Source organism: Gymnogyps californianus, chromosome 8, assembly GCF_018139145.2.
Source record: "Gymnogyps californianus isolate 813 chromosome 8, ASM1813914v2, whole genome shotgun sequence".
In the NCBI taxonomy this organism is placed as follows: Eukaryota; Metazoa; Chordata; class Aves; order Accipitriformes; family Cathartidae; genus Gymnogyps; species Gymnogyps californianus.
This window is the reverse complement of record NC_059478.1, coordinates 16,191,627-16,206,123: the sequence shown is the minus strand read 5'-3', so window position 1 is coordinate 16,206,123 and position 14,497 is coordinate 16,191,627. Positions and strand designations below refer to the sequence as shown.

The window sequence follows — 14,497 nt, the reverse complement described above, 5'->3', positions numbered from 1 at the left end:
TCTGTATATTTTTGTGTATATTATTTTAATATATTTATATGTCTACTTTTTCACTTAAACATTTTAGCACAGGCACTTGTCTATATAGGTCTTTTTTACAGTAAGTAAAAAAAGTTTAAAGCATAGTTTAGTAGATGTTTAGTTTACGATAGTTTAAAAAATAAAATTGTGTGAGATGTATACACGAGTTTAAGTTAAAACTGTTAACTGCTCTTTAGGAAAAGATATATATATATATAGTACAACAAAATATTTCTTGTAAATATGTTCTTTAAACCTACTGCAGCAAAAGTTGAAAAACTAAAATGCAAATATTAGATAACAATGCTAATAGATGGAAACACAGTTTATTCAGGTAATACAATAATTATTAAAGGAACATTTCTTTGCAAATACATATATATAAGTGATTATATGCTGGCCAGTGATAGTTTTACTAGTAACATCAGGATTACCTAAAGCCTAATCCAAATACAAGCTTTAGTTTTAAAAAAAAAAAAAAAAATTCTTGGACATTATGCTGTGGAAAAGTTAATATGTCAAAATTATATGTTGAAAACCACACAAAAGACAAAACAGCTCTGTAAGTACTGATCTGAGCATTCATGGTGTATACTTTTCTGGTGATGTAATAAAAATGGGTTTCTTATCTGTTTCAGAAAATCTTTTAGTTTAAAAACTTCATTTTCACTTTCTCATTTCTCATTGTTAATATTTCGTATTTTTGAAACTTGTAATAAATTCAAATTATTTAGAATGCTTAAGTATGAAAGGCATTGGAAATCTAGTTTCAGTATCACTAATTCTTCTGTTCTTTGCAAGTTTGTTTGTAATGTGTTGTTTGTAACACATTGTTAAGCCTGTCACACTTTACAATGTTCTAGTTTTTTGTAGAGATTTAAATTGAGGACTAGGGAAGACTGTTGTGTAGTGAGCTTCAGGTGAAAAATAAAAGTGATTTTTCATAAACTTTGGCTGTCTGTCACTTTGAGGATCAAGTGCTATATTGTGTAATTTTGAACAGGTGAAATCTGGCTACCCGGAAGCCCAGTCTCGCCACGTTTTCCAAAATGATACAGGTTAGAGCCTTGTGTAGACTAAGGATGGACTTCAGATCCTAGTTCAGTGTGTATTTTTGAAATTTTACTCTTCTGTGTTCCATCGAAATTTGTCCTGTGCAGCAGACCAAAATAAAATACATACTATTGCATTTTTGACCCCTTTTAGCATTGTCAGTTGGAGATACTGCTAGCTGAATTTTGACCAGTTCCAATGTTGTTAGGTTTTTGTTGTTTTGTCTGCTATAGTAAGTGGGAAAAGACTTAGAAAGTGTTCCGCAGTGCAAGAACTTTTTAAGAAGCTCAGTCCTGGGGGGGTGTGTGTATGTGTACTATTTTTCACTAAGAGAGTATCTTGAATTTTAGATTTAGCTAAATCTAAAGCTAGATAGCTGAAGTGGAAGGTAGAAACATTCAAATTAGAATGAAGAGGTTTAGCTGTTAGGAAAAGATACAAGGGAGCGATGGAAACAGTTCCTGATGTATAGATTTATCCTTTTTCCATCAGTTCCTTTAATGAACATATGGAGAGTGACCTTATTCTTGAAAAAGTAAAAAGGATGTTCATAGGTTTGGTCAGAGACCCTGAGTTTGCCAATTTTCCTAATAGCATTGGAAAGGTAGTTAAATGTCGTGCCTGGTTTGGCTTTTCAAATCCACATCTGGAGTGTGGATGTTCTTGATGTGTAAAAATAAGAGTCCATTTTATTCTGTGTTTTTAATCTTGAGTAAGTTGGCTTGGTTTAGGCAAAGAACTTGAGTTAAGAGCTTGAATTCTTGATGATGATTTAGGCACACCCTTAGCAAAACTTTCTGTGCTCAAGTTGGTCATAAATGAATGCAATATTTTTATGCAGGGAATCAGATGAAGTGTAAATGACTTTCCTGGCACAAATTCAGAATTATATTCTGTAGTTATAGCTGAGTGATAATTGAGGACTTCTTTATTCTCTTCCCTCTGAAAATCGCAGCCATCAACTTTCTTATGAAGACGAGGCTTTTGGAGAATTTAACACACATAAATGCTTCCTATTGATTCCCTTCTCCCCCTCCACCCCACCCCCCCCCCCCCCTCCCGGTTTCTACTTTTTTAGTGAGTAAATAAGAGTAGTCTTGTTCATAATTTTTTTTTTTTCCTTTTTTTAATTCCTTTTTTTTTAATCCTCTTTGGTATAAGCCCTGAACCCATGAATTTGAACCTTAATAATTACAAATATTTTTCTACTAGTCACAATTTGTGTGTTTTTTGGAAATACAGGTAGCTATTGAGCTGCTCTTCTAACATGAGATCAGAGGTTGAATAAACTCACACACTGACTTGCATGTTTTATACCCAGAAGTAGAAAAAAGGAAGTCTTAACACTTGCTTCTCTCATATCTAAATGCATTTTGATTTCCAGCATTGATTAATTCATTAATATCCATATATCTTATGACAGTGGTGTTCTTTAGCTCTTGACTCTTTCTGATGTTTACTCCACAAACATATTTGTAGGCAACGGTTGTATTACCTTTTAACCAAAGTAAATAATTTTTTTCTGGCCTTCTTTCCAAAGCAAGACTTCTTCCATCCAACTGGTTAGCTCTTTATTGCATATGTTCAAGAAAAAGAAACTCAAGCTGGAAGTTTGCTGGAATTCTGTACAAGAATTCCGGACAATATTCTGAATAGTATCTTTCTGGTGCTTTGTACAATGATGTTAATGCTTCCCTGCTTCTGGTAGGAAAATCTTGTCTGGCTCTTTTGTTTGTTTTTTTGGTTGTGGGGGTTTTGGTTTGGTTTGGTTTTTTTTTTAGTTTCACTCCCTATCCGTGTTGGCTGCATCATGTTTATTAGTTGATTTTTTTCCTTTTCTATGGGTGAGCTCGTAGTTCATAATGGACACTTTTGTACTTAGTCCTTTAATTCTGAGGTTGTGGGTTTCATCAGACTTGTGATGTCAGTCCTCTGGGTCATCCCCTTTCTCCAGTGTGATCCTTCTCAGCATTAATAATGCTTCCTGTCTTTGATACTTTTCAACTTTTTGTGTCTGGTTCCTTAGTGCAAACAATCCTTAAAACTTTCCTTTAGAAGCTGTTCTAGTAACTATTCACCACCATTTTTCTCCTTTCAAAAAATTCTGGGTAGCCTCTAATTGTTTTTTTTTTATTTACTTTAGATTTCTTATGCGAGCCCTTCTGAGTCGTAATTAATATTCTTACATGGTATTATATGAGATACTTCACTGAAAGTGAGATGAAAAGGATTTGCTGTGTTTTTTGTCTTGTTTAGAAAATTAGTAAGGACAGAAGGCTATTGAGTTAGTCTTGAACAGTCCACCTTTCATGAAACTATGTAACATTTGTCTCTTCAGAATTTGTTCTGAACCCTTGAATTTTATTTAGATCAAACTAAGAGATGGCTTACTTAAAAATTATCTCATATTTATAATTCAAGGCATTTTTTAATAAAGCACTAATAATATCAGTAAACTTTTCAAATAGGGTCTGAATATGTCTTTCAGCCAATGGTAATGACAACAAGAAATTCAAAGGTGACGATAAAATGGATGGGGCTCCTTCTCGTGTTCTTCATATCAGGAAATTGCCTGGGGAAGTGACAGAAACAGAAGTTATTGCTTTAGGTTTACCTTTTGGTAAGGTAACCAACATCCTGATGCTGAAAGGGAAAAATCAGGTAATTTGTTGCTTTCCATTTTTTAGTTTGCTTACTGTCCAATTTCAAAATATGCTGTTAAAATGCTATTGAAATAAGTCATGTAACAGTAAGTATTAAAAAAAAAAAAGGCGCGTTTGTTCCTTTAATTTTTTTTTTATGAACTTATACTGTCTTTCAGTAAATTTTTTGGGGGAACAAGGGATGGTTGGCAGTTACATAAAGCAAAAAGTTAGCTGTAAGATAAATATTTAGTCCTGCATCTTCACAGATTAATTTTTGGAGATGAAGTAGCTTAGCAAATAAAGTTGATATGTAGAGAATGACATCTTCTAAAGACTGATATTTGTTAAAATGTGTTATCAAACCCTTTAAGTGTTTTTTATATGCTGCTAATATGAAGATTATCTGCGTTGTAAATACTGAAAATTAACTGTTTAATTACAGGCATTTTTGGAACTTGCTACAGAAGAAGCAGCTATCACTATGGTTAATTACTACTCTGCTGTGACGCCTCATCTTCGTAACCAACCTATCTATATCCAGTATTCCAATCATAAAGAATTAAAGACTGATAACACACTTAACCAGGTATATTTACTGTTATGTAGCATTACAAGTGCAGACAGTAGAAAATGAGGCATGGCGTGTATTCTTGGCTCATGTGGCATATGTTTAAATCATTTGCTTTTGTCCACATTCGAATGCTACTGTAGTCTTACCTATGATCATTCCATTTTGTGACATTGAAGGGGATTTGCTTTTTGTTTGATCTTTCCATTACGATGAATTTTCTAAATGTTTCCTTAATGTAAAAAGAAAAAGATTCTGAAGTGTCTTTTAACTTTAAATTTTTTCATAAGATTTCATCTTAGTTTAGAGACTGTAGGATGAAAAAATTGACTTTCTAATTCTGACACCTGAGATTGTAATGTCAATTTGAATTTCCCTAGTGATAATGACTAATGCCAATGCCTACATTGCAGTGCTTTGAATGATTGCTGTGGTAGCACTGGTAACCTCAGATTGTGATCTGCTGTTCCTGGAGAAGAATACCTTAATGGTCACTGTAGAGACAAATAATAACAAAAAAATGCTTTGCTCTTGCCTCTGCAGAACCTATTTCACAATAAATATAATACATATGTCTGTTTTTAGTAGAAGAGGAAAACTAGCAAAAGTAATGTGGTGACCATTTTGTACAAATTACAGGGGGAGAAGAGAGACACCAACTTACCACAAGTCAGATGATTATTTTAAGGTTAATTTCTTACGTTTTCTTTTTCATGTTACAAAAGACAGTGTAAGTACCAAGTTATAGTTTCTGTTACTTGCGTCCTGTCTTAGGTAAGGTGTGTAAATAGTAAAATTATAGCTGTTACCTTTAAAAACAATTTCAGGGTAATCTGTTGAAAGACATCTTGGCTCAGATCTGGTGTTGATTTTCCTGTTGATCTTTCTAAACATTCCAGTTCCTTAGAGTCTTTTGATGGTTTGTCTGCTAAAGGTACTTTCTAAAAATTGAGATTCCTCCCCAAAATGTCAGTTATAAAGAAAAATAAATACCTTCATTTAGTTTTGAAAAAAGAGAATAGAGGATGAATTCTGTCTGCACATATAGTGGGTGGACATACTCCCTTAAGAAGCTTTCTCTTACATTGTCCTCTGGCTTTTATGGTGATACTGTTTTTGTACTTCATGTGTCCACTTTTTCAACGTATAGGATGTGCTGACTTTTCAGCAGCTTTTATGCCACCATGTGCATTAATACCCAATTTTAACATATTCCCAGTCTTTCAGGTCTCTCTTTCTTTCATTTATAACTAAATAATATAAATAGGTACTTGGCAGTAAGTATTCTGTAACTAGTATCTCATGAGGCGTTCTATAAAACACAAGGTAGTTGGATATTCTTTTTTCTGTAAGGAAAAATAAAGGTGGTGCAGATGTTGCTTGTAGTCTGCTTTTTTTTGATACTCAAAACTTAAATTTCTGATCTGTATTTGAAAGCTTTAATAATAAACAGATTCAAAAGGGACCATTTAAGTTTTCATCTCAGCTTTATAATTCGATGAAAATCCTTTTCCTGTGAGATATCAAAACACTGAGAGGAGCATTTAAACGCAGATTTAAAACAAACATCTCTTACCTTGTTTCATACAGTATCTAGACTCAGAAGAATTGAGAAGAGAATGACCTCTGTAACTGTAACTCTCTTAATCATCAGCCTGTCATAAATGCATGGTTTTAGTCTTTCTGCACAGATATTGCACCATTTAGAAATAAATCAATGTTACACTTTCTGAATAGCGTAGCTGATCTTTTAAAATTAATTTCAATTTTGCAAAAATAAGAAAAGCTTTACATACTACTCAAATGTCTTCAAAAGTGGCTATTTATATATGATACTAAATGTTATTTTGAACTTGTTTGACAAAATACTCACTGTCATAATAATTTTAGAAATTTTATCCTTATTTGCCAATGTTAAGTCCTGTATTCCTTCATGTATTCACATTAACTTTAGTGGAATGAAATATGATGTATAAGCATAGATGGATAGTGCTAACAAGGGTCATATGTTAAAATTGACTTCGCAAGTTTTGGTTCTTTGGGTTATACAGTCTAAACTTTTCCAGTCACTTTAAGGAGTAAGTTTTAATTGATACATGCTGCTTCTGTGCTTACAGAAGGAGTGGGAAGTAATTGTGCAACTCAGCCAAATATCTGGCCAGCTTGAAAGTGTATGTCATACATGAGGGAAAAAAAGAACATGTTGTTACCAAAAGATGTTTTTACAGAGTTACCATAATTAATGTTAAACGTAGAGGTAAATTTTGTTTTCCCAACTAGTGTTCACCAGGTATTTTTTTTTTTTCCCCACTTTCCTTACTCATTGATTCGTTTCAGTATGAGGAGTATCATGTAAGTTGTGAGACATGAAATTGTGTAGTAGCTCTAATACCTTTAAAATACGCAGTATGCGTTAATATGGTGGTTATTATTTTTACCTGGCATGCTCACTTGTCTCTCTGTTTTGTATCGTTTTGCTTCATAAGGCTACTGTAATTAAAGTATTAAATGGAAACCCTTTTTTCTGCACTTTTTCTTTCTCAGAAAAAGACATCTTTCTGATACTGTCAGTTTTGGCAGTGGAAGTAGTTACATACATGTGTGTTCTTGTGATGTCATCATGTGGTTACCTTTGAATTTCTAAAACCATGCTTGTGTTTAAAAACCAAAAAATCCCCACACATGGAGAGGATTTTGGTTTTCTTTTTATGAAGGAGGGTGGATAACAGACACCAGTTTGTTTACCTCTCTGGATACTACTTTCTGACACTTGTCAGTCTTGTGTATTATTTCATTGTGTTTAAAACTGAAAAGTTTTGAAGTGTTAGTTTAGCATTATCCTTTCCTATCAGAGCCTTCTACATAATTAAAATGGCAGTGAAATGTTAATTGTAATACAATCTCTTGAAAATATAAATACTTCTGGTTTCTGTATGCTTGGGGTTTTTTTGTTGGTTGGTTGTTTTTTTTTTTCTTTACAGACTTTTTTCCTTTCCTTTTAAAGAGTCTTGAAACCTACAAAATCCTCACTTTCTTTATCCTTACTAGTAGAACAATAAGCTTGCTACTAGGAAGATTGATATTGGTGCCATTTGAAGCCCCTCCTTACTGTGACATAAGGATTAATTGATGTTTTCATTTTTATTGTCTCTTCTCACAGAGTCGGACTGTATTGCACTTACGTTATGTTATGTCTGTAGCTCTGAGTTTTACATAAGTGGACTATTTTATGTTTCTGAAGTTAACTATATTAATATTGCTAATTAACTTCTAGCTATCATCTTGAAATATTAAAATATCTGTCTTCTGTCTTTTTTTTTTTTTTTTTTTTTTCGTTTAAGCGGGCCCAAGCTGTTCTTCAGGCAGTGACGGCTGTGCAGGCAACAAATGCTCCCATTAGCGGGACCACTGTTAGTGAGAGTGCAGTGACTCCAGCTCAGAGTCCAGTACTTAGAATAATTATTGACAATATGTACTATCCAGTAACCCTGGATGTTCTTCATCAGGTAAGCCAAATTTCATTTTAACTTGAGCTGTGATTGGGAGGAACTTGTGTGTGAAACTTTACAATGTTTTTGGCAGATATTCTCTAAATTCGGTGCTGTATTGAAGATAATCACATTCACAAAGAATAACCAGTTTCAAGCTTTACTGCAGTATGGCGATCCAGTAAACGCACAGCAAGCAAAACTAGTAAGTATAGTTCTCTCTTAAGGCTGGAGACCTTCCTGTACTCTAAATGTTTGTAAAATGTTAATATAACAGAGTACTGACCATAATAATGTGTCATACTCCTGCACCACTTGTGTGAATTTTGAGATTAAAAAATAACAGGGAGTTGTTGTTATAATGTTGTTATATTGCGTAAAAACAGTGTTTAAAGATACTATGTTTAAGTATACTATGTCTAAAGAATTGTATACATCTATAATTATGAACAAATATTTTAATAAGACTGCACAGAGATGAAAGAATATGCAAGACTGCTATAGTGAAAATGTCAACCAGAAGTAAAAATGTAGGATGTAATGTTGATGCATAATTAATTCACTGTAAGCAGCAAATTTAGTAAGCCCATTATTGGATTATTGTTGGTAGATACTTTCTAAGCATCAAAACAAAGATGTGATTTGTGGATTGGATATAGGTTTGTGAAAGTATTTCATTATAGTATCTTAAAAAAAAAAAAAAAACTAGGCTTCATTATAACCACAAATGCCCAGAAGAGAGAGTGCAGTCTTACTCATGGGTCTAGACTATGAAGAAGCTTTGCAGCAGTGACAGATGAGAGCAGGATCTTACTGTTGTTTTATTGCAAACTCTCCTATCCTGGGTAAGAGGGGCAAGAACAGGTAACTGGAGAGCGTATGGATAAATTATGGCAAAGATCAACAGCTTTGATCAGCTAGACCAGATGTTTTGAATTAATTGAATGGGATATGTTCACATCTGTGGCAATAGAAAAGTTGAACCAAAGGGGAAGGCTAGATTTTTTTAATTATTATTATTTTCAAGACTTAAATGGAATGAATTTATATTTTCAAACCTTCACGTGCAGTCTGGGTTTGTGGAAGGCTGATTAAAATTGATGTGCTGGTTAAGTGTTGCTTGACAGCATAGAAAGTGCTTATTGCCCATAGATGACACAATAGCTGAGAACTTCCAAGAAAAAGTGAAAAGCTCACACCTCAGACTAAGTTGGCAATGATTCTCTCTTAGTAGAGGAAAGAAAAAATAGGCTTAGTTTTCTGTTGTAAAGAATGATGACTATATTGTAATAAAGACCTTCATTAAATGGTGGAGGATGGTCATTTTTATCCTCAGCACCAAATGAAATACTGGGTATTGATTAAAAAACTGACAGGTGGTCAAGCCAGGGAATCACAAAAAATAAGAGACACGTTTTCAAGAAGCAGAGTGTAAGTTTTCATGCTATTGAGAAAAATAAAGTTAGCCAGAGACAAGAAGATTTGCAACTTGATATATGATGACCTACTTTAAGATAATCTACTCCTGAAAAGCAGTCTGGAAATATTTGTAGATTTGGAGTACAATTTAAATTAGGGATATCCTTTTCAGAGATTAATAGTATCAAATATAGATCGTGTCTCAGAGTAGAGGGAGATGCAAATATGTCACTGTAATATGTAAAAATTTGCTTGGATGGGATACACCTTTCAGGTTTTAAGTAGGTTTAAAATAGTAATACAGAAACTAGATCTTTAACCCAGAATTGCTGCAGAAATCGACCGTAGTCATTTAGATTCATATTTGATGAACAGTTGGATGCTAATGTGTTTGTTGCAGAATGTTGTAATTCAGTCTTGTTTCGTGTTTGGAAGTTATTTTTCAGTAAGAGATGTTAATGCTGCTTTTAAAGTGTATTTTTGAAGCAAAATATGACATCAAGTGATAAATCTTTTGACTTCGTTTTTTGAGTCTTACATATATTATCAGAAGATTTAATGGAAAGATGACGTCTGTGAAATGGACTGTAGTGATTTGAAAATTATCAGTGTAATTCTAGGAATATATTATAAAGAAGTGACAAAATAACAAAAGGATGAGGTATGTAAAAGTATGAAAGGAACCCAAGAATCTTGCTGTTGTTGACTTCTGACAAACTGATACTAGCTCGTGGGATACTGTATTGGTCATAATTTAAAAAAAAAAAAAGCATGTATTTGTTTCTCCAGTTTTGCATGTTTTGATTAGGGTAGCTGTTCACTAGTGGTAGCTCATGTGTGAATGACTAAACTTCATTGAATAACAGTGACTCCTGCATGTACAGTCATTGTCAGAGTGATCTTGGAGCCTTAGTGACAACTTGAAACGGTCTTAGGTTTATAGTTTCATATTTTAACCAATCTATACATAAATAGACAAAATGCTAAGAGTAATACCAACTGCAAGTATTGAAGAATGCTAAATTTGAAGGAAATTTTGATTTCCCCGCTACCCTCTCAAGCTAAATATAGTAAAACAGTCCTTACGGTTGAGCTACTGTGGTAAAACATGAAGTGCCACCAAAACAAAAACACCTAAAGGAAAGAAACAGTCAGATGACAGGAAAAAAACCCTCCAGTTTAAATACATCTGGAAATACAGTAGAAGCAAGAGGATGTGGTGGCTACGCTTAAGTTGCATGGAGTTCAAAATTAAAAGCATGGTAAAAGAGTAAAGAAGTTTTCAATTTGTTTTCCGTCAGTTGTTCCTGTAGAAGATAATGGGGAAATTTAATTTTCCACTGGCACTCTTCACAGGAAATCAGAATGTGACCTTAATAGAAATTGAAGACTTATTAAGGAAGTTAAAGAGCAATTTGAAAAACTCAAGTGATGTAAGTACCAAGGAGAGATGCTATTCATTTGAAGGTTCTGAGAAAATAGTGACACTGACAAGAATGTACAGTATGAAGCCTCTAGCCCTGTGGGACCACTTTTGCTATTTGAATGAGCAAGTAGTGAAAAATTGCATTCCTGCTCCGCTTGCTTTGTGAGAAACTCATTTCCTGTAAAAGAAGATTGTGGCTACACTGATTCATGTTTCATCACCACCCTCAGATTGGATCATTATTATAGTTCGTTATACCCGCAAGTAAAGGTGAAGACGACAAACTTCAGGTTCTGTGCAATGCAGCAGTCTAGCCATGGGTTGGAGAAAGTACTGAGCATGTGCAACAGTAGAGCACACTGAACTAATGTGCTCCTCCTAAGGAAACAGAAGGTGATGTCCTGGAGATGTCTGTATACATAAGGAGATACTCTAAGCATCAAAAATAGCCCATTTTCATAGTAAATGATCAGTACCCTCAGCATAAGCAGCAAACGTAAATATTTGCATACCAATAATCTGGTATACCATAGAAAGATTAGAGTGCCAGTGTTTCTATCTGAAAAGCTGGCTAATCCAGAGTGTTGTCTTTGTGTAAATGCACCAAAAGTACTCTTGCCAAATCTGGGACATTGGCAGTTATTAATGCCTCGTCTATGGAGGATTGACTGAGACTCATATGTAGTGCATGATGGTCATCTTGACCCAACATGGGTTAAAAATATCACAAGTCCAGTTGAGAGTTTCTGTTATAGTTGGCCAGTTGGTCCTTACTTGGCCCGTAGGTGATTCAGAGTACAAAGATTCTGTGAGGTTTGACTCTACATTCAAGATGTCTTCTTTCTGGTTTTTTTGAGTGACAGCTTCAGGGTGGCTCTGCACTGGTAGCAGTCTGCAAAAGATCTCTGCTAGGCTACATTGCCCTAAAATCTGTAATGGGAACTTCAGGTAGTCATTGCCAGAATGGAAAGCAAAGATATCTCCAGATAAGGTATTTAGCTTCAGGGCAATTATCCATGATTATTGCATTAAGGATTTTCGGGCATCTAGAATCCTAAAGAGCACACTTTGTGCTCTGAAATTAAAGTAGTTTTCAGTAAACAGAAGAGTGCTGAATTGTATCCATTGTATCAGAAAGCCCAGGAAGTGCAGCAACAGTGTTTTGTGTCCTGGATTTTCCAATTTTGTAGAAAAGAATAAGATATGCAACTGGTCCTTCAGTCAAGGAACTGCACATAAAAAAAAAAATACTATTTTTGGAGAACGGAATGTGTTTTACATACACTTTTAGCCACAGAAACTTCTCGTATCCAAGACACTTGTCTGAAAAGAAATTGATTATGTTCAAATGAAAGAGATATTTACCATATGACCTTCAGTTACTTTGAGGTACTTATTTGAGCTGGAGTATGTTTTGTAAGGATTACTTCTTTTTTTTTTAATGCCTTAAGCTGTTAGGCCCTTCTAAAGATCTTGTTTCTAGTTTCACTTGCTTTGTGTGCTTTGGGAAGAGAGAGAGTAGGGACTAAATTTCTCTCTTTCTCCTCATGAGTTTGGAGAGAAGGCAACGGTTTTGTTGTGTTGCCCTTCTCTGCCACTTTTTTCCTCTCCACTCTAACTTGATTTTTCTTTGTTGGACCTTGGTAAATGCTTTCAAGCTATCCTCACCCTGCAAGAGATCTGTTTCCTGTCTTGGATCATCATCTTAGGTGCCTACAGTGCTTGACAAAGAGAGGGGCAGATACACTATTTGTTGTGCCTTGAAGCCATGTGTCTCCAGAAATATCTGCTAGCTAAATTTCTGGCTCTATTTCTGAACTGGGAAATAAGAATATCAAAACGTCAAATCATTTTCTGTCTCCCAAACTGTGTTCTTGTCTGTCTTCTAGGTACCACATGTGAATTAGCTAAAGACTATTGTAAGTGGCATATCTCTTCCTGATTTTTAGAGGGCTACCTTGACCAACTCCTGTAGGGGAGTTTCATTCCACAGATTCATGGTCTGTACAGGCCTTAGGAGAAGCTCATCAAAGCATGGTTCCTATGAATATAGTACTTTTCAAGAGACTTTTCTTTCAGAAGGATTTTCAGGCATCTTGAACCCTGAAAGTAAAAAGAAGAGCAGTGAATTCTATCCATTACGTCACAAAACCCTTCATTCAGGTGAGGAAAGCCTGAGAGAAGAAATGATTCTAAGAATGTTCTTCCTCCACTTCGGAGCCTACTGATAGATCTGACTCTTATCTGCATGAAGCTGCATCAGTCATTCAGGATGTTACAACGTTTTGTAACTTTGTAGAGTACTTTTGTCATCTGAGATAGCCTTTGCTGCTGTTATCACTTCTCTCAACATCCACCATCACGTTGGGAAATGAGAGACCCTAGTGTCATGAGTCCATGTTGACTACATAGAAATTCTTACTGTCCTTTTGCAGAAAAGCTTGCATGTGGTTGATTACATCAGCAGCAGGAGAAAATACTGTTTATTGAACTCTCTGTTGTTGTTGTTTTTCCTTTTATTTCCATTGGAACAGTCTCATCTCATCTCTTAATCTGTGGGATCTTTTCTCAGTCAGCACTTTTCATCTCTCCATCTTCCTGGCTGCTATGAGCAAAAACAGAAGGTGGTTTGACATTGTTTTTAAGAAATGGGAGAGTATTGTGTTTTGTGGTGCAGACCTCCATTTCGTCGATATTCCCTGTATGGTCATTTTTGCTGTCTGTGACAGACAGTCATAGCTCTCTGTTCTGGATCCTTATGACTTCCCAGACTATTTCTGCTATTCTCTGTGTTGTTAGGCCTGGCTTGCTTATTCTTGCCTTCAGTGAAGGTGCTGCCTTGAGACATGAACAGATTTTGGATTCTTTGTGAATATAACCCTGGTTGTTAAGACCCTTTCTAACTATTTTGAATGTTTCTACTCTAGTAGTTGTCTAGGAATACTAGGTTCTTTCCAGCAAACTCTGCTATTTTGGAACTTTCACTAGGATTGGGGATTGTGATTTTCTTTATTTCTGGTTTGCTCCCTTTCTTAACTGCCGTAGCTGATGTAGAACCACGCAGCATACTTAATTATTAGGAATCATCTTGGGTTTTTGTTTGTTCGGTGTGGGGGTTTTTTTGGTTTGGGTTTTTTTTTGTTGGTGGTGGTTTTTCCCCTCCCAAAAACAATCTAAGTGGCAGTAGAGAAACTTGTATGGATGATGATGTGTTTGCACTGTGGAGTTGAGATCATGCACAGGAGTACACTGTGGAGTTGAGGTCATTGTGTCAGTTCAGGCATGTGCCTCTCTCCTTGGGTTACATGTCAGTCTGAACAGAGAAAGGGATTTTTGTTTGTTCTTTTTCCACTGTTTTCTGTTGGTCTTCTGCACATTCTTACTAGCTGTCTTGTTTGTGTGCTCTTAAATACCACAACATGTTTTTTCAGGAATCTGTCTGCTGACAAGCCCTTGGCAGGAGGTGAGCCGCCACTCAGAATCATTTTTTCCCCTTGGGAAAGTCGAAGAGGAGGGTACTTTTTCATAACAAGGGGGAGGGAGGGAAGGAAGGCAGGGGCCTGGAAATGATTCAGTATCATTACACTCTTAGTATCACATGATGACGTAAGTTTTGATACTTCTGTTGTTGAGGCTTAAGTAATGGGTTTACTGGCACAGGCAAGCTGAAGAATGATACTCACATTTTGTAGAAGGGTCCCATGATACTTGATCTCCTTGGTTTGGCATGTGTGTGGTGTGGTACTGTGTCACTTGTGAATGTACGTATAGATAAATGCTCAAAGAAAGAGAAGTTTCTTAGCAGTAACTAGAGTTCTTCGAGATGATGTCTCTAACAGTATGGCTACTGTCTTCTCATTTTTTTTTCAGGATGTCT

General features: G+C 35.3%; 1 protein-coding gene across 6 annotated transcripts in view; it reads left to right on the top strand.

The window, feature by feature from the left end:
* PTBP2 (polypyrimidine tract binding protein 2) overlaps window positions 1-14,497 on the top strand; it is a 55,979-nt gene that overhangs the window by 25,507 nt on the left and 15,975 nt on the right. For 4 of the 6 annotated variants that reach the window (XM_050900589.1, XM_050900588.1, XM_050900586.1 and 1 more), the window contains exons 4-7: window positions 3,563-3,735; window positions 4,162-4,305; window positions 7,629-7,793; window positions 7,870-7,980. In XM_050900589.1, the coding sequence (XP_050756546.1) occupies window positions 3,563-3,735; window positions 4,162-4,305; window positions 7,629-7,793; window positions 7,870-7,980 (593 nt within the window). Of the gene's footprint in view, window positions 1-3,561; window positions 3,736-4,161; window positions 4,306-7,628; window positions 7,794-7,869; window positions 7,981-14,497 lie in introns of those variants that run through there. The other 2 variants (XM_050900591.1, XM_050900590.1) reach the window with 1 other exon arrangement.